General features: G+C 44.5%; 3 protein-coding genes across 5 annotated transcripts; 2 read left to right on the top strand and 1 right to left on the bottom strand.

Annotated features, from left to right (window-relative positions):
• Positions 1-5,006: 5,006 nt before the first annotated feature.
• Positions 5,007-8,304, top strand: LOC102719382 (probable metal-nicotianamine transporter YSL16). The gene is made up of 7 exons (XM_040523694.1): positions 5,007-5,529; positions 5,627-5,799; positions 6,173-6,270; positions 6,384-6,518; positions 6,621-6,810; positions 6,895-7,012; positions 7,107-8,304. The coding sequence occupies exons 1-7, from the start codon at positions 5,028-5,030 to the stop codon at positions 8,033-8,035; spliced, it is 2,145 nt and encodes a 714-aa protein (XP_040379628.1). The 5' UTR covers positions 5,007-5,027; the 3' UTR covers positions 8,036-8,304.
• Positions 8,305-15,374: 7,070 nt separating this feature from the next.
• LOC102719107 (probable metal-nicotianamine transporter YSL9) lies at positions 15,375-20,679 on the top strand. 3 transcript variants are annotated; one of them, XM_006653564.3, is made up of 8 exons: positions 15,375-15,481; positions 15,807-16,209; positions 16,304-16,476; positions 17,392-17,489; positions 17,577-17,711; positions 17,844-18,033; positions 18,116-18,230; positions 18,312-20,679. In XM_006653564.3, the coding sequence occupies exons 2-8, from the start codon at positions 15,879-15,881 to the stop codon at positions 19,232-19,234; spliced, it is 1,965 nt and encodes a 654-aa protein (XP_006653627.2). In that variant the 5' UTR covers positions 15,375-15,481; positions 15,807-15,878; the 3' UTR covers positions 19,235-20,679. The 3 variants fall into 3 exon arrangements, with proteins under 3 accessions (XP_006653627.2, XP_040379100.1, XP_040379101.1); XM_040523166.1 differs by having other exon boundaries at positions 15,804-16,209; XM_040523167.1 differs by lacking the exon at positions 15,375-15,481 and adding an exon at positions 15,542-15,697.
• A 1,928-nt stretch (positions 20,680-22,607) lies between these two features.
• On the bottom strand, positions 22,608-23,907 carry LOC121054240. The gene has a single exon (XM_040523440.1). It carries the CDS (start codon positions 23,775-23,777, stop codon positions 23,166-23,168), a length of 612 nt encoding a protein of 203 aa, XP_040379374.1. The 5' UTR covers positions 23,778-23,907; the 3' UTR covers positions 22,608-23,165.
• Positions 23,908-25,020: the final 1,113 nt, after the last annotated feature.

The raw sequence follows: 25,020 nt of genomic DNA, 5'->3' as shown, positions 1-25,020 counted from the left end.
CCCCCAGCTTCTGTTAATTTAACCGCCGACGCCGACGACGCTGGCGTGTCCGCTCCCTTCTTGTTTCCGCTGACCTGTACGCTGCTGCTGCTTGGTGCCGGGCCGAGCGGTACACTCCGTGTAAGCCCATGAGGCTGGAACGTGTGATTGAACTCCGTCGCGGCCCACACGGAATGTGTGCTTTCGCGGTTACAGTTTGGGCCCTTGGGCCATTGCGATTCAGAAGACACCGTCCGCGCACCGGAGCAATTACGAACTTTCGCACAAAATAAAAGAGAGACATCTTTGATTACGCCGTGTTCCTGCCGTCGCGCGTCTCTGCGTGCCACGCTCTAGGAGAAGACGACGAGGGCAGCGTTCGGCGGCCAGTGATACTAACTCATATTTCTTTTTTTTTTCTTCGTACTTATGCTTTCCAAACTAATATATTTAAAATATATATATATAAAAGTTGTTTTATAAATTTAGATTAATCTATTTCTCCAATTTATTAATAATTAATTAATCATATACTAATATATTATTTTGTTTTTCGCGCCATTTAATAACCAGCTGCCGAACATGGCCGAGGTCGGTGTACTGGTGCGAGCTCTCTTCCCCGTCGCAGGATACCTTGCACGTCGCAAAATGTTGCCAATGACACGCACCTTGATAACACAGCTTGGTGGTTGTTGATAAAGTACCAAGATATCATGTGAGCGGTACTGGCTTCTGATGATACTAATTATTATCATTGATAACTGATATAATTATTTGTTAATATTATCTGATATCATATGATTCTACGTGATATTATCAGCATTGACGGCAAGGCAGCGTGGAGGGAAGCAGCATTGAGGCAAAAGGGTAAAGCACAGGAAGAGATAGGGAGCAATACACGAGAAGGTCGGCATGGGCGATGAATCAGTGTTTAGTGCGGGGGCGGAGCAACGCTGGGGAAGCCGGCGCCCGTAGGATCCCTTCCGAGTGGAAGGCTATTCCACAGACTTTCTGATTCCGATTCCCCTCTGGGAGGATGGGCTTGATGGCCCAGGGTATGGGCCTCAGTCTTCGCCAGGTTGTGTCTTGTTCACCGTGCCATGTACAACCTTTTCGTTATAGACTCTGTTTGCATCTATGAGACTATGACGTTTATGTCGCATACAATTTTCTTCCATGAGGAGCTAGCCTAAGGCTTGTTTAGATGGGGATAAACTTTTTAGTTTCATGTCATATCGGATTAACACTAATTTAAAGTATTAAACATAAACTAATAAAAAAACTAATTTCATAAATGAGTGGTAATCCACGAGACGAATTTTTAAGCCTAATTAATCTATAATTAGAACATATTTACTGTAGTATCACATAGGCAAATCATGGATTAATTAGGCTCAATAGATTCGTCTCGCGAATTAGCCTAAGATTATACATGAATTTTATTAATAGCCTACGTTTACTATTTATAATAAGTGTTTAAATATTCGATGGGACAGAAGATCCCCTTCTCCTAAACAGCCCCTAACTAACGGTTCGAGAGCAGCGTCAGCAGTTGCAGCTGCTTGGTACCGTCACAACCCTTTTAGCTTCTTTCATAAGTCCAGGGTTGGAGCAGACTTCATGCTTGTGAGCTTGTCTTATGACATTTGCTGCCTTTAGGCTGATGCTGGTGCTTTATCACAAGAAGGCTTGTCGTCTTGTCGATCGACCATTCTACGACTCTACGTATTGATTTGGGTCACGATGATCTCTGTGCTATGCCTATTTGAGTTGTCATAAACTCCGTCTATGTCTAAATACTCGGCGTTTTTATTTTTTATATATATTTGACTATTCATCTTATTTAATTTTTTTTAAATATATATATATATATATGCATAAACATATGTTTAACAATAAGTGAAATGACATAAAAAATAATTAATAATTATGTAATTTTTTAAATAAGATAAATAGATAAACGCGTAAAAAAAATTAACAATGTTAACCATTTAGAGACGGAAAGAGTAATAAATATCAGTCTTTGTTTCCACATCAAATCATTTCTGGCAAGTTGCCTGACGAATGCTAATTTACCTTATCTGTTTTCCGTATTTAGTTCAGATCGCCATACGCTGCAATGCTGCATTACTAGAAACCACGAGCACACGTGGCTATCTCTAATATACATTTGACTTCCGACAGTGTTGCGGGACTTTATAAATTAACCATATACAGTTAAATATCAATCCTGTACAACCTATATAGTCTATTATCTTAAATTGATTGGGGGCTCGATCGACGATCATTATCTCATTCTATTTGATTTCCATTTGGGAATACTATAGTCTTTGTTTGCCATATCATTTCTGGCAACTGGCAAGTCGCCTCATGAGAATGCTACCTTTTCTTATTAAATTTTGGTACACCATGTACTGAACAAGCCGGGTTGGGTTCATGCTGCTTTGCCTTATATGTTTCTTATTAAATTTGGGAACACCATTCACTGAACAGTGAGCAGGCAGAGTTCATGCGGCTAACTTGAATTTGACCATCCAAAAATAATGTCTTGATTCGTGGTTAAGCATATCAGATAAATTTTAGTGAGTGTAACTTGTAAAATCCTCTTCTTATTGTTACACGAAAGACGTGCAAATACATACTGACGTACACCCCACAATCGATGGGAGTAACACATGCTAAAAACACAGAGGCGTACGCATGTGATACTACAACGAGCAATTTTACCATACTTGAAGAGGTACCACTGGTTTTTACGTAAAATTTGGTAACTCTTGATACCTTAGGTACTAGAAGATACCAAATTTTATATAGAAAAAAGTGGTACATCTTCAAGGATGGGAAAAAAGCTCTACTACAAACATTTAAAATTTTTTAAGCCATTGACTTTTGAATATAAATTTGATTATTCATCTTATTAAAAGCATATAAATATTAAACGTTTGTTGTGATGAGTTTTATCATTAAATATACATGCCTATAATTTGTATATATATTTTTAAAAAATATCAAACAAGATGGATGATAGATCCAAAATATTAATCACATTATTAATAAAAAAACAGATGGAGTATCATCCATGATGGTGCTAAGTTTTAGTGTATTACCACATCTTTTAGCTTTGCTTATACTTATAAGCCAAAATTTATATTATTTATCTTAAATATGGAGTTGATTTTGTGGTTTTTTTTATCAAAGGTTATTTTTTAGCATTAGATTTTAGAGATCTCTCTATATATATAACTTTTATTCATACGTTATTATTTATTTGCAAATATATTGTTTGGTTTTTTCCACAATCATCCCTCTTATTTGAGTAGGGGAATGGATTCAGGCATTTTGCAGACTAGACCACCTTTTTTTTGTTTCCAAATAATATTCTTTTGGTTTTCAACATAGAAAAATCTACTCATTTAATGATATGACGCAATAAATTTTTTCTCTTGCTTTCAACCACGCTACGAGTATGGCAGGCAGTCTCTCATATTCCATGAACACACACGCATCCTAGTGGCCTATTCGCATGATAATTAATACACGAAATCAAAAATATACTGAATCTATTCCATCTGTATCAATCAATATGGTGCATGAGGTCTGCGTTTGCATGCACGTACAAACATTTCAATACCGTGGATGCTTTTGTGATCCGACTATACGGTTGCTCTTATATAGATGATGAAAGATGATTAATAAAATATTCTAATTTTATGATAGCTATTTAATAATAAAAATAGTAAAATTAACTACTTGCAAAGTTAAAAAAAATCTATTTTAAAAAATATAAAGATGATGAACATACGTCTAGCAGGTCAGTGAGCGTGCACGTAGAAACCAACAGGGTCAGCGCTTCTTTTATGAAAACAAAAAATAATTTATGAGTAAATATTTTATATATGCGTTTTTAGCGATCTAAAATTTAGGAAGTTAATTTAGGAATTATTTCATTGTAGTTTATTTTTAAATATTTACTTTTAAATTGGTAATAATACGTATATAAAAATTTTATTCATAAATTTTTTGTTTATAAATATATCATTTCACCTTTTTCACTTAAAAGATAAACGATGACCAACAACTAATAACATGCACCGTAGCACCTGAAACGAACGCAGACTAAATCACGCAAAGACCGCATAGACCGAAACTGGACAAGCAGTACGCCAGTACATGAATATCAAATCCAACCACGGAAGAAAAAAGAAAAAACATATGCAAGCCATTGGCCTCAGCCTCACTTGGTCACCCCCATCACGTCGTAATCCCTCACCCAACCATGCAAAAGTCAAGTGCAAGGCAGGAAGAAGAGGCTGCTGTGGCCTGCGGGGTCCCAAACTCCAATCGCCAACCCCTCGTCGCTGCTGTGCTGGGGCAAAAAAAAAAAAAAAAAAATCGCACATCACCGACCGACCCCGCCATTTTCTTCGCCGTCCGTCCGTTCCCCTTGTACTGCACCGCGGCCTCCGAAAATTCTCCCCTCTCTCTTTTTTTGTACTTCTCCCTACGTCCACACGCGCGCGCGCGCGCGCAAACGTGTACTGGATTCGTCGTGCAGTACAGAGCCCGGAGCCCGGAGCCCGGAGCCCGCGCGGTTGACGCCTATATAGATTGACCACGCTCTCCTCTCGCCGTGCCATCTCCGCATATTTTTTCTCCCTCCCGTCTCCTGCTGCCCGCGCGGCCGTGTGGCGTTCGTTCCTCGACCGGCGGGCGGGGTGGGTGGGTGCTGCGCTGCTGCTTTGGCTAAGCAGGTGAGGCTTTGCGCATGCGTGATCGTCAAAATTCGATATAGGATCGTGTTCTTTTTTCTGTCGTCATGCTCGTGCTCGCGGAGTTGTGGTTGTTTGTTCATCCAATCATCCGCCTTGGCTGCCCCTTTTTGTCATTTCTGGCGCCGTGGAGCAGAGTGGCGGATGGCCAAATGCCTCTTGACTTGCTAGAGGCCACTCGTGTGTAACTAATCCTGCCTATCAGAGTATTCAACGGCGGCTTGTAGTCTGCTGTCCAATGCACGGGCACATGGATGGGGTAGGACGGTGTCGCCTGGTATGGGTAGACAGATGGGCTCACGGTTACATCTCACCCCTGCAGGCGCCGGCGCCGGCGTCGCCATCTCGGAGCTCGAGCTGCTAGTGCCCAGGGGGCCCGCCTCGTGGGCTGCAGCCGGCATGGACCGCCACGCGATGGGCGCGGGCGGCGGCGCGCAGGAGATCGAGAAGACGCCGGAGGCGGACATGGAGTCGGAGCCCGCGGCGGCGGCGGCGCGCGAGGCGGAGCGCGTCCCGCCGTGGCGGGAGCAGGTGACCGCGCGCGGGATGGTGGCGGCGCTGCTGATCGGCGTGGTGTACACGGTGATCGTGATGAAGCTGAGCCTCACCACGGGGCTCGTCCCCACGCTGAACGTTTCCGCCGCGCTGCTCGCCTTCCTCGCGCTCCGCGGCTGGACGCACGCGCTCGACCGCCTCGGCATTGCCTCCCGCCCCTTCACCCGCCAGGAGAACACCGTCATCCAGACCTGCGCCGTCGCCTGCTACACCATCGGCTACGGCGGTACGCTTCCCCCCCCCCCCCCCCCCCCCATCCCTCCCCTCGTCTAACCCCGGCCCGATCTTGGCTGCTCGTCCCGCTAATCGCGTCGCGTCCTCAGGTGGGTTCGGATCGTTCTTGCTGGGGCTGAACAAGAAGACGTACGAGCTGTCCGGCGCGAGCACGCCGGGGAACGTGCCGGGGAGCTACAAGGAACCCGGCATCGGGTGGATGACGGGATTCCTCCTCTCCATCAGCTTCGTGGGGCTCCTCACCTTGCTCCCTCTCCGAAAGGTACCCCCTTTGATCCTCGCTTTCCATGCCGTACCATTCAGCGTTTACCATCTCTGTCAATCTCTGAATTTTCTGGGATTGATCTTGCTGTCAGACGTTCTGAAAAAATTGGCATTGGTTGTACTATCGTCTAGCATGAGTTGCAATTATTGACCACGATCAGCAGCATACTTGAACCATCGTTTTCTCCTTTTGTCATCAGTTATTCCATTAACCCATCTTTGTTATGGTTTGGGCTGCTACAGTACACTACTGATAAATCCAGCCTACGTTTGTTATGTCCTTCAGTCTTTTTCTTTCTTAACTGAAAAGTGAGCTAATTATCGCAATCGTGCCTAAAATCAACGAATCTCATAAAATTGATAATTGGCAGGTGCTGGTCATCGACTACAAACTAACATACCCAAGTGGGACAGCGACGGCTGTTCTCATAAACGGGTTTCACACGCCTCAAGGAGATAAGAATGCGAAGTAAGCGCTTTATTTCAGTCAGTACTGATGAAATCATGATTGAGCCGACCAAAAACGCTGCAGAAATAGTTAGGATTCGCTCACTTGATTCAATGTTTTCACCTCAATGCCAGAAAGCAAGTCCGTGGATTCCTCAAGTATTTTGGCATCAGTTTCTTGTGGAGCTTCTTCCAATGGTTCTACACCGGCGGTGACGTCTGCGGATTCCTCCAGTTCCCTACTTTTGGGCTGAAAGCTTGGAAACAGACGTAATTTTTACTGTTTCTTTTCACTGATCATACTAGGATTCAATAGTAAAACTGCATCGAGAAAACCCGTTTTTTTTACTGGGCAAATTCTTCCATCGCCAGATTTTTCTTCGACTTTAGTCTCACTTATGTTGGCGCCGGGATGATATGCTCGCACCTTGTCAACCTCTCTCTCCTGTTCGGCGCGATTCTTTCTTGGGGAATAATGTGGCCGCTCATCGGCAAGCAGAAGGGGAAGTGGTACTCTGCTAAGGCATCTGAAAGTAGCATGACAAGCCTGTTTGGTTACAAGGTATGTTCATCAATCATCTGTCATCCAGGCCGCACAATGCGCATATCCGGGTTGAATTTTACCTCAAAATCACTACTTGTGCAGTCTTTCATCTGCATTGCGCTGCTCGTCGGAGATGGCTTCTACAACTTCGTCAAAGTGATAGTTGTCACTCTTAAGAGCGTACACGAAAGATCAAAGCGCAGGGGTCTTAATAGCAGAGGTAAATGCAACCGTGAAAAAAAGATTAGCTAGATCGCCTTGCGCATTTCTAGTTCTGGCTGGTGCTTACTGGCTAGTGTGCGCCTGCGTTGCAGTGGCGGACGCGGACACCATGGCGATCGACGACATGCAGCGCAACGAGGTGTTCAACCGTGACAACATGCCGACGTGGATGGCCTACACGGGGTACACGCTGCTCAGCGCCATCGCCGTGGTCGTCATCCCGATAATGTTCCGGCAGGTGAAGTGGTACTACGTGATCACCGCGTACCTGCTGGCGCCGGCGCTGGGGTTCTGCAACGCCTACGGCACGGGGCTCACCGACATGAACATGGGCTACAACTACGGCAAGATCGCGCTGTTCATCTTCGCGGCGTGGGCGGGGAAGGACGACGGCGTGGTGGCCGGCCTGGTCGGCTGCGGGCTGGTGAAGCAGCTGGTGCTCATCTCCGCCGACCTGATGCACGACTTCAAGACGGGCCACCTGACGCTGACCTCGCCGCGGTCGATGCTGGTCGGCCAGGTGGTCGGCACGCTGATGGGCTGCGTCGTCGCGCCGCTCACCTTCTTCCTCTTCTACAGGGCGTTCGACATCGGCGACCCCAACGGGTACTGGAAGGCGCCGTACGCGCTCATCTACCGCAACATGGCCGTCCTCGGCGTGGAGGGCTTCTCGGCGCTGCCGAGGCACTGCCTGCAGCTCTGCGCGGGGTTCTTCGCGTTCGCGGTGCTTGTCAACCTGGCGCGGGACTTCCTGCCCCGCAGGTACGGGAGGTTCATGCCGCTGCCCATGGCCATGGCCGTGCCGTTCCTCGTCGGCGCCAACTTCGCCATCGACATGTGCGTCGGCAGCCTCGTGGTGTACGTCTGGCACAAGGTCGACGGCAAGAGGGCGGCGCTGCTCGTGCCGGCCGTCGCCTCCGGCCTCATCTGCGGCGACGGGATATGGATTTTCCCTTCGTCGCTGCTCGCGCTGGCCAAGGTTAAACCGCCCATCTGCATGAAGTTTACACCGGGAAACTAAGCCACGCAATGCATTGCTGCAATCTACAGCGCACCAGTGCGGACGTATACGTCATATACAAGAACAAACAAAAGATCGTGTCAAGCAAACAGCTCGAGCGTTTTGTAGTTTAGATTTAGGCGCGGCGAGCGGAAGATCGAGCGTAGCTACGACGGATAAATCCTCCCAAAAGCAGAAATGATGTCTATATGTGTTTTTGTACTGTGTATATCAGCTGAGAAGGAAATTAAAGAATTAAACACATCAATTAGTTGTGTGCTTCCTTTCGAGCGTCGAGTGCTACGATACTGAGAGAGAGATTTGTTCCAGTTTAGTATCTCGAGATACTAGTATCTTATGATACTAAATCATGTTTTACTATTGAATCTAATCGAGTAGTACGAACATTGTTAGATCCTACAATCACAGTACCAATAACTCGAGATATTGGACTGGGACAAATCTTGTACTGAAAACACAGTCGAGGACAAAATACGAGCACAGTAGTGTCGTCGTGCTATCTCTGTCCGAGAGAAATACTGGCATCTTGGCACCGCGACGCGACTCGGCGTGCTGTGTGGCTGTGCCGGTTGCCGTCAGCCAGCCTACCATGTCCGCATCGGCGACGACCCTTTTCCGATCGAATTTGCCCATCGCTGCGGTTCCCTCGACTTATCACCAACAGATTCCCCAACTCGCACCACAGGTTTCTGAGAACTTTGGCACGTCGCCTTTTTCCCTTTCGTGCCTGTCCTCTCTCGCTGAATTGGACACTCGTTATGGAAGCCAAGGACCTTTTGGACTTTTATCTCTTTATGGTTCCACTGCACGTCACCTCTGAGCTTGGACTGCACTGATTTGTTGCAGCCTCTGGTGAAGACTGAAGCATTAGTGAAAAGGTTGCCGATGTTTATCATCGAGAAAGAGAGAGATCGTTGGTGCATTTCAACGCGGGTGTGCATGAGCTTTTCGTCAGTGGAGTTTGTGTGTGTGTAACTGTCACTCTGTCAGATAGACTCTCTCGTTGCCAAGGCAGGATAGGTTCGCTGAATAATTGGCTGGATGGATTGTATGATCACGAGAAGGAATAAAAATCTCGGCCATTAGTCGTGCTCCACTTTCGCGCGCCTGCAACCCACGCGAACAGTGGCGGATGGGAACGAAAGAAACACGTGCGTTCAAGTTACTGGCGGCAATTCAGAGTATCCAGACAAAAGAGAGCTGCTGCTTGCTGCTGTTCTTTTTTCTTCAGATGACGGTTGCCTGTTGTTTTTGCAGCAGATACCGCTAGCTGATTAAATCTGTCCTGCAGATCTTCGAAAAGACTGAATATTTTGTCTGGTTTTGCTTAATCCATCACTAAAAAAAGCAGGGTTTTTTTTAAGCGCAACCGAAGAATATTTCCTCTTTTAGGATTCTCAAACCATTGTAAAACAGAACAGCATCACAATAATTAGATGAGACTGATGAGTTGAATGAGGCGCATGTGCTGTCGACGATGGAATCTGCACTGTCCTCCGTTGAGGAGTACAGAAAGTCACGGGGACGATGGCAGTGACAGAGGGGCGTGCACCTGAGGAAGGAACGCCATGCGCCGCCCGCCGCCGACTGGGGGAGGAAGATCAGAATTGTCAGATGTGCTTCCCGAGACGGTCGCGTTGTGGGTATAGCCGTATACTAGGTGTGTGAAGGACAGCCGGCGAGGTCTCCAGGAACAAAGGAGAGAGGATGCGCGCGATGGACGGACGAGTCGGAGATCCGGAAAACGACCGTGGAACGCAGCCGGCAGCGTGCGTGCGTGCGGCCGGCCGGACGGATAGCCTGAGTCATCTCTACTTAGGGCATTTGGAGGTACGTGGCAAGTGGTCTCATCACGCCACGTCTGCTGCCATATTTCATGGATGATAGAGATAATGACGACAGTAGCTTTAAGAGATCGCTCATGTCTTTGGCAAGACACAATGGTCTTAACAAAGATGGTGCTGAGGCATGATAGGGTCCGCGATGTGGAGGTTGTGCCTCCGTCCCCTCGTGCCTTAACGTGGGGCCCACCATCATCCATGGCATGAGAAGGGAGACAGGGCGGTGGTGGTAACCGAGAAGGGAGAGAAAGCGCCACCATACGTGATAGGATAGAGGAGAGAAACCGTCCAACCATGACAGAAGATGGGAGATAAAGTGACAACGGCAACTAAAAACGGGGAATGACTCAATTTACCTCATCAAGCTCCATCTATATTGGCGTATCAAGTTCGTCGCCCGCCTCACCACCTTTCTCTGCTAGTCGCTAGGCTCAGATCTACGCCGAGCTCCACCTGCGTCATTACATCGAGCTTGCTGTCCACCTCAATCCTATCAGACATAGAAGAGGGAGCGACGGTGTCGACAGAGAGGAGCGGTATGGATAAATGACAAAAGAGAGAAGATATGTAGTTTAATATCAGTTTATGATATTTAGGGTATTTATTGTAAGATTTTAGACTATATATAAATAAGAAATAATGTAAGGACTAAAGGATTGGCATGAAAATAGTAGCACCCGTTATAGCTATTAGCACCGTGAAAGATATTATTATTTGATGAGTGGTTTCATCCTAGTTCAAGTTTAGGATACTTGATAGGATGCAATGCACTGTGAATACCTTTATGAATCATGATATATGGCACGAGAAATATGTGGGGTCTGCATAATCCGAACTCGTTGGGAATGTGATATTTGAGAGCCCTTTCTACTCGTGTATGTTAGACTCCACCATCAATCACTAATAATAGAATATTTTTTCATAACTACAATTCTAAATAAAATACTCAAAAATTCTTCTCCTGACAGCAGCAGTAGTAGAAGAATAATGTCACTAGAGAGCACCGTAAATACACTCTGCAGAAGCAGCCAAGCTAGTTCTACTTCAGTATTCCTTTTGTCGCAAAAGAAGTGCACCCTTATAGTTCAATAGCACCATTCTATTTCAAATTAAAACTGGAATGGTGGGCTAATGTTGCCACCCAACTCGGCAATCCAAGCAAAAGAAGGCTCAATGTTATCGTCATATTCATCTGCTGGTACGAGGGAGCTGGCCCTAAGAGCATCCCTAATAACTTATTTAAATTTAATTATTCATATCTTTATTTGGATGATCATCTAAACTAGTTTTATCCTTCATATCTTTTTGTACTCCACTAGATCATCCATATATAACATTCTCTATATCTCTTTGGAGGATGGAGAGAGATCACTTAAATATGAATTCTCTTCTAATATAGATGACATCTAAAAATATATATGATAGGATAGCCGTCCTGTTGGAGCTCAATTTATAGTTTTTATCCTCTATTTTTAGGATATTTTTAGGATAGAGAATGGGATAAATTAGCTGTTGGGATGCTCTAAGAGACTAGTTCTGCTTGGTCTTTGATGTCATCTCTAATTTTTGCATTACGCTAACAAAAACTAGTGGCGGTCCCGGTCTAGTGAACCGGGGACCTCTTGTCGTGGACTGTCACCAAGAACTTCCTTCTCTGATGTAAAGGGAGATCCTCGGTTTGTTAAAAAAGCTAGAATGGTGCACTGATTTTGTGACGACATCGATGCAAAGTTCAGAGATATCTTTTCGTGGTCTTGACTAGGTATTGGTTTTACTGACGAATAGAGGGATCTTTTAGTTAGCTCACGAGGTGATGGGCTAGCCGATTTGGGTTCAAAGCCCCATTTCTATTTATTTAATTGATATTAGGTCTTTTTTTAATATGTCGATACGATTCGAGTGTTGGCATCTCTGTGTTGACGGTTGAACATTTGTTTCCACAACCATAAATAAATCAGGTTGGTTAACGCTAGAGTTCAGGTTCTTTGTAGTACAATCGATAGCAGTACAAAAGCAACTTCAGTAGAAAAAATTGAGAAAAATATCCATCATAGTAAGGTCAACCGATTATCCAGGCACTTCTGACGGCTATAATAAACTACCCCTATCTTTGGACTATGTAAAGGTCCACGTCTACTGACGAGTGTCAAGTAGTGCTTGTCAATTACAAATACTTGCAGGAACCTGGTACGCTGATCTAATAAAGCAATCACACGAAGACTAATACTACTACACTCGTCCAAACCGAAGTACAACGTACCATTATACCTCTCACTACTCCTTGCAGAGTTGCAGTACATTCTGTACTGCAAATCAGCCATCTCAAAACTTGAGAGAATCGCATTGTGCTCAACGGAAAGGGAACCTACTGAGCACCTAACACTACCACAGGGAAACAGAGAGAATTCTAGGCCATGAATCGTGCCCTGCTATCCTCACGCCTGCACTGCATGGCTGCAGCCCACGCAAAGAGCAACGTGTGGAAAGTAAAATAAAATTCTCAAGGTCATCGGGGCATTGCTTTGAAGCAATATGGAGCATCCATCAAAGTCACTGGGGCCAGCCTACTGGTGAAGTGGTGCATGGGCGTGTCTTGAGATTTTGATAATGATGATTGCTGCCTGGTACTTCTGCATCAAGAACCACCAGAAGCTAGCTGCTTAAATTAGTCCATCAGGAGTTCGAAAAGGCTAAGCTTTTGCCTGTTTTGTTAATTAATCCACCACCAAGGACCACCTTTTGCCTTTTGCGTTCAGAACATGATACGGAAAATAGCATGGCAGAACTTTAGGACCTGTTTAGTTCCTAATTTTTTTTTCCAAAAACATCGCATCAAATCTTTAGATACATAAATAAAACATTAAACATAGGTAAACCAAAAAACCAATTGTACAGTTACGGAAGAAATCCTGAGACGAATCTTTTAAGTCTAATTAGAAAGTGATTAGCCATAAGTGCTACAGTAGCCAACATGTGCTAATGACGGATTAATTAGGCTAAAAAATTCGTCTCGCGGTTTCCGGCCGGAATCTTAAATTTGTTTTATAATTAGACTACGTTTAATACTTCAAATATATATCCGAAAACTTGATGTGATGTTTTTACAAAATTTTTTTGCAAACTAAACACCACCTTAGTTTGTGCTCCAAATCCTCGACAAGTTTAGAGCTTTTGATTATATTACTGATCCATGATCAAAGAAGGAAGGCGCCTAATTGACGATGCCATATTGCCATGAGCATCTGTTCTAGTTTCCTTGTCGCCAGAGATTGGATAGTGTGCATGTACTTTATTGCATATAGAGAAAGAAGAGAGCATATGAGCACTGAAAACTTGGGCTAATGGGCTAGACTCTTACACTTTCGTGAAGCCCAAATCTGTGTGTACAGGCCCATTCATAATGGAGTGCAAGGTAGCAAGGCTATCGACTACTCTAATCAATACATTTGTACTGCTGGCTTCTGCGAAAGGCTAGTGATCAACGGAAAGCTAACCTCCAACGAATGTAACGCCAGGAATATTTTACCGTACCTCTAGATCAGTGTTAGACGTCCATTACTGTTAATCCAATGGATCAAATTGTTTTCTACTTCACCCAATAGTATGTGCACTATGGTTAGTAGAGCGGTAAACATGGAGATAATTTGTATTGTCAACGAGTAAATTTATTTGTTATTTTGGACGTAAATCAATCAACTCATCAGGCCTTTTATATATATATATATATATATTCTTAGCGATTTAAACAATAAAGAAAATAAACTACTATAAAACTTATAAGTGTTGAGTTATGATCTAAATTTATTTGTGTTAGTAGAAAGACCTACTTCAACGATTCATTTTTGCCCATTAGTTGTACACAAAACAGGCAATATGATCGACATGTTTAATTGAGTAATAACTATTAAAACTTAAAATATGGATTTATTTGATTTTTTAAATCAACTTATTTGTACTTTTCAACAAAACACATCATTTAATGGTTTGAAATATGTGTTGGTGAAATGCAAGAGTAGGCAAGCCATTTAGGATAAAATGAATTGGCCATTGGGATTATTTTGGTGAACCAAACAAAATACATAACACAACTATAGTACCATGATTTTTTGTGGACCAAACGAAATACGAATACTAGGACTAGAGAGAAAAGGACTCGTAAATCGGAGCAGTTCATTCTAGTAACGGTAGAAGAACAAAAATGATAGAAGAAGTACCAGTCGCCTCACATATTATTAAGAAAGATTTTCTTTTTATTCTATTAATATAACTTATTTTTCTTTCTTTTACCTTAGATTAGATTTTTTTTGTAGGACAACCCGCCCAAATACGCCAGATGGCCCAGATGCGTTTTCAGGTTACTGTTACTACCTCCGAGACGCATGGTTCAAGCTGCCCAAGCATACGGGCCGGGCCCCACCTGTCGGTTAGACAGACCGAGCGGCCGGAGAAAAAGAAAAAAATCCAGGACGCACGCGGCTGCCGTGGCCGTGGAGGAATTCCGTCGCGATCTCGCTGTCGCGCGAGCGCGTGGTGGTGGCGGGAGCCGTGGGCCGGTGGGCGAGGCGAGCACACGCCTCCAGAAAACGAAAGGGGGAGTGCACCCCAAGCAAAGCCGAAGCGCGGGAGGGCCTCAGGCGCCGGTGCGAAGCTCGCCGCCACCACAACAACACCTTGCGCGCGCGCGATCGGGAGGGCGGCGCGGCCGGCTGCGTTGCCTGCGCCAGCCAAGTAGGGTCGGCCGTGTCCATGCCGCCGCTTGGCATGGCATGCGTGAATTGCTCGTGCGCGCGCGTGTTTTGTCGCGGCCAGTGCGTGCGTGTGCTTGCTTGCTTACGGCCATGGCAGCGCGTGCTCCTTCCTTCTCCCTGAGGCGCGGCTGCACCGCTCTAGCCACGGTCTGGTGCTTCCGGTCGTCATCACAGCCCGTACGCTGGTGAGTTAATGACCATCAGATTTTTTTTTCTGTTGCTATAATACTAGCACTGACAAGTGAAGTGACAATTATGGTTCTGGTTGGGACTTGCAGCCGTTCGTCTGCCATCGTTTTCACGAAGCTTGCCTCTCCTCGACTGCTTCGCGGCTTCGGCGTCACGTAGAATTGCAGGTTGGGTTTTGGAAGTCATCAAAGGTTCGATCTTGCTTTGGAGGTTTGATTGACTGATTCCTCCTTGTTGACTTTGTTTTTATATGCTTATCATTTCGTAACCGTTGGGACTCTCTCTGTGTGTGTTTCTTGCACGGAATGATAATGGTACTGTGGAGTACAGTATCTTTTGTGACGAAGAGGAGCTCTGGTTTTGGTTGGTTAGTTTTAGTTGTGTCCCTGCTGCTTAGTTCTTGCGCGCAGGTTTCCGCAGTTCCGCTAACCATCGTTATACTTCCATTAATTTTCTCGTTCTTCTTTGACGTTTGGTGCGCCCTGGAATTATGCCCTCCTTGTCTCTCTTTTTCTGACTAACGAACAAAACCAAGCTGATGCTATTTCACTCTGTCAATCCCTTTCCCTTTCTTCTGTGACGTGGTATTCAGTTCTCTTGCTCGCCTTCAGTTTCGTTTGGCTCGCTATTGCTGTCTTTTTGGTTGGAGCAAGAGAAGAGAGGGTCCGGTGAGTTTTTTTTTTATATTATCTTTCTGGAACTCTTAATACTACTGAAGAGAAAATCAGTAATTCTATTGGAGAATCACCCATCAAAATTTCATCTTTGTCTTGCCCCGATGGATTTCTTGTGATGATCCTCGGCGAGAGCACACTTGTTCATAGCTTCACTGCTGCTCAGTCAGCTCATTAGCTAGCACCACATTCGTGCTAACTCATTTTCTCGTACTGAGATCTTTTTTTTTTCACCAACTCATTCAATTCACATGCCTCACCTGGCACCCGGACACGGGGGTGAATCTGACGCCGCAAAATTATTTCCGCCATGAAGCAGGAGAGGCGGAGGAAGCGGCAGCCCGGGCCGCCGAGCCTCGAGCTGGCGGTGGCGCACCCGCGGGGGGAGGAGATGGCCGGGCTGGACGGCAGCGACGACGCCGAGGAGGGAGCCACGCATGCCCGCGGCGCCCCGCCGCCGTGGCGGGAGCAGCTGACGGCGCGCGGGCTGGTGGCGAGCCTGGTCGTCGGCGCCATGTACAGCGTCATCGTGATGAAGCTGAACCTCTCCACGGGGCTCGTCCCCACCCTCAACGTCTCCGCCGCGCTCATCGCCTTCGTCGTCCTCCGCGCCTGGACGCAGGCGCTCGCCCGCCTCGGCGTCGCCGCCCGGCCGTTCACGCGGCAGGAGAACACCGTCGTCCAGACCTGCGCCGTCGCCTGCTACAGCATCGCCGTTGGAGGTCAACCCCCCGCCCCCCCAAACTCGTTGCATCCATCCTCCATTCGTCGTGTAATGGAGATCCTGACTGATTGGTTCTTGGATGTTTTCTGCAGGTGGGTTTGGTTCGTACTTGCTTGGGCTCAACAAGAGGACTTACGAGATGGCGGGGGAGGACACGGAGGGCAACGTGCCGGGGAGCTACAAGGAGCCCGGCATTGCGTGGATGACCGGATTCCTTCTCGCCGTCAGCTTCGTGGGACTTCTCGCGCTCGTCCCTCTTAGGAAGGTCAGTGAGCTCCTCACAGGTTTACCGTATATCTTCAGTAGTTCTGCAATTCTACATTTCAACATTTCGTAGGCACTTTCCCTTCACACTTTTGAGAATTTCACAAAACTGCACAGTGGTAAAGTGACCATCATCTCCATTTCACCCTTTTCTATCTTCCGTCCCTTCTACAGTTTTACTTCATTTGTTTTTCACAAATCAAAATGTCATCTTGGTTCGGTTTTTGGTCCTTACGAAGATGTCACAGCTTGCATATGCTGATATAGTTAGAAGTGCAGGTAGCATTTCAATGTAGTTTATTGGTGGCCTTATGGTCCTTGTTGCACCTTGGCTGCTGATTGAATTTGTTCCTGTATGGTTTCGTTTGAACTTGGCCTGCTGAATGAATTGTTCTGGTATATTAAATAAATTTGTCCCTATCAGGATACCTCTTTCATCGTGAATTTATTAAACCGCCTAGTTGATAATAGGTTAAGACAAACCAACATATTTGCTTAATGTATTGATAGCTATTTGTGCTGAAACAAACAATATCATCTCGTTATGGCGTGTAGTACTTCTCTAGTTCTCTGAATAAAATATAGCTATTTTGCTTGTGGTTTGAGGTGTGCTTTTATAAATAAAAATGATTTTCGTAATCTGAAAAAAAGATAGCATATACTTAAGTTTTAATCTTGAGTTGCTGTTAAATTTAATTGAAGGCATAATTTGAAGTCAAGCAAAGACTTATTATGCACGATCCTGGACATGTTCTCCTTAGCATTTTTCAGTGACATGCTTATCTTGTGAATACATAAAAAATGAACTGCCAGCTACTTGTCCACATGTAAATGGATGATTCCATTTGTTATCAAACTTGCTAAAATTGCAGGTCATGATTATCGCCATCTATTTTCAAACTTGGTAAAATTTCAGGTCATGATAATTGACTACAAATTAACCTACCCAAGTGGGACTGCAACAGCTGTGCTTATAAATGGATTCCACACACCTCATGGGGATGCAATGGCAAAGTATGTGGTTCTCTAACATAACTCATAATGAATTAACTGGACATTATAAAATTTCAGTTAACTGAACACATTTTTTTGGCACACCAGGCAGCAAGTAAATGGATTCACAAAATACTTTGCTATGAGTTTTTTCTGGAGCTTCTTCCAGTGGTTTTACTCTGGTGGAGACAATTGTGGGTTTTCGCAGTTTCCAACTTTTGGACTAAAAGCTTGGCAACAAACGTAACAGCAATCACTTTTCTCATTATTCCATTAGATATATTTTGTACTAATAACAGGTTCACCTGAGTTGTTCAAAAAAAAAAAACAAAAACAAAACAAATTCGTCTGATTCAACACTTTTCTGGTTATCAGATTCTTCTTCGATTTCAGCCTAACATATGTTGGGGCAGGGATGATTTGCTCCCATCTTGTTAATCTGTCACTCCTACTTGGTGCCATTCTCTCATGGGGAGTAATGTGGCCACTGATCAGTGATTTGAAAGGGGATTGGTATTCAGCAGATATACCAGAAAGCAGCATGAGAAGCCTGCAAGGATACAAAGTTAGTTTCGTCATTTGATTTTGGTAGTGTTCAAGTATACTACGATATTTTGATTCTTACAACCTCATATGTTATTCTTTAGGCCTTCATCTGTGTAGCTCTCATCCTAGGAGATGGCCTATACAATTTTGTGAAGATAGTTGCACTCACTATTAAGAGTCTGTTTGATAGCTCAAACCTGAAGAATGCAAAGAAGGGTAAATAATCTGATAGAACTCATGTCAATAAGACCTCGCTCGTTTATATATGATCTAATATGGGGTGCATTCTACTTATAGGGGAAGCCATTCCTGTGCTTGATGAACTTCACCGTAATGAAGTTTTTACAAGAGACAATATTCCTTCCTGGCTAGCCTACTGTGGTTATCTTGCATTAACTATTATTGCAGTAATTGCTATTCCCATGATGTTCCATGAGATGAAGTGGTACTATGTTGTCATAGCATACTTATTGGCCCCTGCCCTGGGTTTCTGCAATGCTTATGGAGCAGGCCTTACGGACATCAATATGGCGTACAATTATGGAAAGATTGCCCTCTTCATTCTTGCAGCATGGGCTGGGAAAGACTCTGGTGTAGTTGCTGGCCTAGTAGGCTGTGGTCTGGTGAAATCACTGGTGTCCATATCTGCTGATCTGATGCATGATTTCAAGACTGGACATCTCACATTAACATCACCAAAGTCAATGATTATTGCCCAGGCCATTGGCACTGCCATGGGCTGTGTAATTTCACCGCTAACGTTCTTCTTGTTCTACAATGCCTTTGACATTGGCAACCCCGAAGGATACTGGAAAGCACCATATGCTCTAGTCTACCGAAACATGGCGATTCTTGGTGTTGAGGGCTTCTCTGCTCTGCCTCAGCATTGTTTGCAGCTCTGCTATGGATTTTTTGGTTTTGCAGTGGCCGCTAACCTTGTGAGGGACCTTTCCCCACCAAAGTACGGCAGATGGGTTCCACTACCGATGGCAATGGGGGTTCCTTTCCTTGTTGGCGCAAGCTTTGCCATCGACATGTGTATCGGGAGCCTGATAGTCTTCACCTGGCACATGCTTGACAAAAGTAAAGCAGCACTAATGGTGCCAGCAGTTGCATCTGGTTTGATATGTGGGGATGGCCTTTGGATCTTCCCAGCGTCCTTGCTTGCCTTGGCCAAGATCAGTCCACCAATGTGCATGGCATTTAGGTCTACACACTAGAGTAAAATGATGTTGTAATTATGCGCGGGCGACGGAAGCTCCACATACCAGTAGAAGGATGCAGCAAGGCAATGGTGCAGTATTATTGGATAGCTGATATGGGTTTCTTGGAGGTACCTGTGCAGTAAATATTGGAAATGTGCCAACCGTATTACCATGTCAATGAAGTAACATACCAGATTCAAGATGATTCATCAAACAACAATGAATTATTTGATTGCTTCATCTCTCACAAGTCACCAGTGCAATTGTTGGCTTTAGCCTGTAGGCGCGAATAGAAGAAATTTTGTACAGTAGGAAAAAGTGTAGTATATACATAATACATGTATATATTTGGTTATAAGTTGAACACCTTTGGCTAAATATTATCCATAACAAGTTCCTTTCAAGAGCAGCTGATAAAATTCTTGATCTGCCAGTTTCCAGCTGATTTCAGTAAATGGTGTCATCAGAAGATATGTTATCGGATGCGTATGGGAGCGAAAGAGTTGGGAAATGATGTACTACATGGACTGATCAATACTGACCAGGTATTGTGAAAGATATGCCCATCCAATAAAACTACTGCAATGATTGATTTATCAAATCCTCATACAAAAGCAGTTACTGCAAAGAAGTGTCGAGTCGTTATCTTGTGCGGCGATTCTTTGTCATGAAAAAGTGGTCTGCATTTGGTACCTTCAAATCAGAATATTTGACGAGATCTTCCAAGGATAACAATCTGCAATTGGCTCCATCTCAAAACGAAAAACTGGAAGGAAAAATGATTGGGCCATAAAATTTGTGACAGGTAGGTCCCTCCATTGCTATCCATGGGCTGCTTGGTTGACTCTTAAGCGTTTCACCACAATAGGGTTCTTGAATCCGAAGAAACTCTCCAAGTTGATCATCTGTCCACAGCGAGGCTTACATCACTGGACGGTAGGCCCATAGGTGTAGTCATCAATGAACACCATAAAACAATTCAGTGGGCATGCTCGGCCAAATTATCCTGTGAACCAAAAGAAACTTGCTTAAAAAATGAATCTTTGACAGCGAATTGTTCAGCTACAACGCTGCAGTCACTTGCCTTTCTGCATTACAATCCAGATGCTGATGCCTGAAAGGGACAGGGCATCTTGTGAATTTTCCAGCCTCCACACGAACAGCCCTCGGTGTGGATCGACGTCGTTCACTGATGTCTCCGCTCACTCGAGAGCCGAAGATGCTCGGATGCGCAGGGTGGTTCAGTTTCTCCGCTGAAAAGACAATATTTCATGGAATCCTCGCGTACTGCTCGCCTTAGTGCCTATTTCTCCTTTAGTACTAGTGATGTCCTTTCAGGCCTGTTTGATTGCTGAATACATTTGCTCATATCCTCTACGCTCTTACCCGGGTTAACGTCCAGAATTGCCTTGGATAAACCGCGGAAACTTTTGCTTCGCATGGCTGCATTGAAAAGTGAAATTCATGAACTCTGCAGAGCGCACCACAAGAAACCGAACAGAAATCGACCAGTTCACCATAGCAACAAGCTCGTAGCTCGCGGCAAATCCAAACACGGTTCAGAAACCAGAATCTCTAAACCCGCACGTCCGATGTAGGAAGCCGCGCGGCCGCGGCCCGCGCCCACGCCCCCCGTGCGCCAGAGCGAGACCGCTCGCGTGACCGCGCGACCCCTCAGCACCGCGCGCGCGCCGCCGCCGGACCACGCGTGCGGCGCGCCTACTGGGCGCCTACCTACGACGCCGGCCGGAGCCACGGGCACATCGCCGCACGGGCGAATCGAATCGCCCACGCCGCCCGCGCCTTGGTGTCAAGTGTCATGTTGTCCTTGGGTGAATTTTGCGCTGAAACGATTTACTCGCTCGCAGCGTACATGAAATTTAAAATTTTAACCTTAGATTTAAAATTAATTTTAACTTTGTTTTTATTTAGTTTATTTTTATTCTTTGTTGTTCTAAATCACTAAAAACAACTATATATAAAAACTTTATTTATAAATATACTGTTCGGCTAACTATAAGAGATTTTGATGGTTTGATTAGTATTATACATCTCCATCTCGTGCTTCTGCCGGCTAACACATGGATTCCCTACTCGCAGTATTTGAAGATTGGCATGCATGATTAAAAACAGTGATGGGTTTAGAGCAAAATCTATCTCATTATCTATCCTGAATATATATAATGTGAAGGAAAAAAAAAGATTGCAACAGATTATCTATCCCATCATCTATATTAAAAAATCCAAATATAGATATTATCTTTTCTCCATTCATATCTCAACATCCAATTATAAAAGGAGAGAACAATATCAATATAAGAGAAGCTAATTACAAAATATTAATAAAATATATAAATGATACAATATGAATGTTCTGTTAGAGTGATGCATGATATGTAGAGAATTTATTTTAGATTATCATTCAAATGACAATATGAATGATGAAATTTAGATGAGCTGTTAAGTTTGCTCTTGGCCCCTAGAAAACGATACATCGACATAATCGAAATATTCCAGGTTCCAAAAATATAATTCCGAATCTTGACAGCAAGCACCAATCGTTCTCTTTGCTTTTGGGATAGACAAGACTGGGGAGGGTAATTAAGACAGACGGTTAGGGTTCATATTCACCAAAAAGTAAAAATAACCCCAGGTTAGTACCTCTGTGGCTCTCTCTTAAAATAATGTTATATCTCTTTCACATTGATGGTAATTTCTAGATTCACATGATGGTAATAACTATTGTCATATATATATAAAAGATATGTATTGATCCATAAATGAATCTAGAACATATGTAATAAAACAAGTATCAAATGTGATATAATCTAGTATTATAAATCTGAACAAATAGTACTTCTTCGGTCAAAAATATTTATCGTTTAGAACAATATTTGATCAAACTTTTTAAAATTTTGATCATTGATAATTTCTAATGCTTAGTTTAAATACAAGACAAAGGATACACACATATTCTCCTTGAAAAGTATATGATAATATCATAAACTTATTAGATTTTACAAATTTATTTTGACACAAAATTATTCATCGGAATTTAAGAAGTTTGACTAAATCATATGCTAAACGACAAATATTTTTTTTGACCGGAGGGAGTAGCATATGCTATCTTACACCCAATAATAGATTTTAATATTTTGAGGACTTAGTGTATCATTTCAACAATAGGTTTTTATGTTGGTTGAAAGATACCGCGAGTCCGCGACAGGGCACTGAATGCACAATCTGAGTTTATTGCCCCTTGATACGGCATCTTTCCGAGATAACACTAGGTGTGGTGTGGCATATGGCATGGCAGGTTATCTTCACTCGAAGTGTTTATTTTCTCAACAATGTGGGCATATGACAATCCAATTAACCACAGAAAAAAAGCTATTTTAATTATTCATGGAGCACAATTGATTTATTTATGAACACAACTGATTGGCTAACTGATATCACAATGAAGTATGTTAATACAACTCTAGAATATCATTTCTGTTTTTGGTTGAAAAATCACTTGTGTTAATCACAGTGATGATATACTTACAAAACAGCACACATGCCTTGGCACCCAGCAAATTTAGCTGCCTAGAACCATTTACAAAGCTGAAATCTTTCCTAAGATGCTTTGTAAAGTACTATACCTTATTTCCAGCAGAAAATTGCAAAGATTCTGAAACAATTGCAGCGCACTGCCGTTAATTGCTTCATAACCAATGGAGTACTAGTTTTCTTCAAGGGAAAACGTAGAACTTCTCGTCGACACTTCTACAAATAACAAATAGCCATCATAACATTGCCCCTACAACTCTGAATTTATTAGCAAGAAAACCCCCACTTTTTGTCTACTGATCAGTACAACACGAAGCAGATTGCTAGGAACAGCTGCGTGGTTCGTATGGTGATGCGTGGGCAGCGAGCGAAACCTCCAAAGGTGCATCCTTTTTCACAGGTCAAGGAAGCCGGTGGTGCGCCACACCGCGTTGCGCACGCGCCGGAGGTCGCGCCCTTTCAACGTCCGCCCGGCGCCCTCCATCACCGACGCCGCCGCGGCGGCGCGGCGCGCAGCCATCTCGTGCGGTGGCACCACCATTTCGTCGTCGTCGTCGTCGTCCTCGGCCTCGTGCTGCACACCCGAGCGACGCCTGTCACTGCCCGTGGCCTTGGGCCAGGCCGGCACGGCGACCGGCGCCGACTGGTGGTACGGCTGCGGGGGCTGCTGCCTCTCCGGGCGAGTCGCGGCAGGGATAGACGCGGTGGGGGTGTGATCGTCGGCGAGGAGAGCGGACAGGCCGACGCTGCCGGCGGCGGGGAAGGCGCGGGACGACGACAGTGGCCGGTGGATACCTCCGCCCACGGACGGGGTGAGAGACGGGGAGGAATCGGTGGAGGCCCACGAGGAGGGCGAGGTAGTGTTCGACGACGACCAGACGACGTCGCGCTCGTCGAGCTCCAGCTCGTGGTCGCCGCTGCCGTCGTCGTCGGGCTGCTTGAGGAGGCCGAGGAAGCGGAGCGACGGGGACGTGGCGGCGCCGGAGCGGCGATCAGGCATGGACATGGCCGAGCCTCGCCGTCGCGCGCTCAGCTGCGCCTGTGTGGTGGCTACTGATCAGCGCGTCGCGTGGTTTTCCTTTTGGCCTTTGGGCGCGCTGCTATTATTGTCCCGGGGTAGTGGCGGTCGCGATGGGGGGCGGGCGGGTGAAGGGGGGTGATGGCAACCGAGCGGGGTCGCCAGGGTGTTTGGAGACCTCGTGTCGTGTGCTCGCCGCGCGAGGGATCGCGTCGCGATGATCGCATGGCACGGCCGTGCAGCGCCTGAAATCCACCGGCGTTTGGAAGGCTTTGCGCCTGGAATCTGGAATCTGGAATCATTCCGCGTAAAATCGTCGCCCAGAAAAAAAAATATGAAAGGATGAACGCAGAAAAAAAAATGTTAGAAGATGTACTATTTTTGTCTTATTTTACATGTATAACCGATCATATTTTAAAAAATATATACTACTTCCGTTTCATAACGTGAGATGTTTAACTTTTTTTTGTTGCAACTTTTGACCATTCATCTTATTCAAGAGTTTAATATAAATATAAAAAATAATAAGTCGTGCTTAAAACTTTTTTTATAATAAAGTAAGCTACAAGCAAAATAAATAATATTTTCATAATTTTTTTGAATAAAACAAATGATCAAATATTATAAAAAAATCAAACATCTTATATTATGAAACGGAGGAAGTATTAGTTATGGAATGTGCGGACCGGCCGATAGCCGTGGTACATATATATTTTTGATTTTTTTTCACGCGCTTGTAAAATCAACAAAAAAAAATCTACACATTTAGAAAAAAAAAATTGAGCACGGAACAACAATGTTTTGGGGACGGCAGCAGCGAACGATTCTATCTTTTTTTTCTCACCTTACACCTATAAACCAAAATTTGAATATCGAGTTGATTTTAAGGTGTTTTTGCCGAAATTTATTTTTCAGTATTATCTTTTAGATAATTAACAATACATATATATAAGTTTTTTATTCATAAATTATTTTTTCAAATATACCGTAAACAAGACGTCGACGGGTGCGTATGAGCAGGGTTGAAAATATTGGATAAGAGAGGAATTATATGTTGTGCCATCTTTTCTTCTTTGTTTCTCCATCATCAATTATATCTCTGATGGATAATCCTCCACCTTGATGACTGCGTTCCCTTTTGTATCATCTCGTTCCTCTATCTTGTAACTGCGTCCCTTTTATGTCATCACTTTGTCTATCTCCTCTGTTAGAACAGAACTACTGATAGTAT

This window comes from Oryza brachyantha, chromosome 4 (genome assembly GCF_000231095.2).
Source record: "Oryza brachyantha chromosome 4, ObraRS2, whole genome shotgun sequence".
Taxonomy (NCBI): domain Eukaryota; kingdom Viridiplantae; phylum Streptophyta; class Magnoliopsida; order Poales; family Poaceae; genus Oryza; species Oryza brachyantha.
Note: the sequence above shows the minus strand (reverse complement) of the source record. Positions and strands in the feature narration are given on the sequence as shown.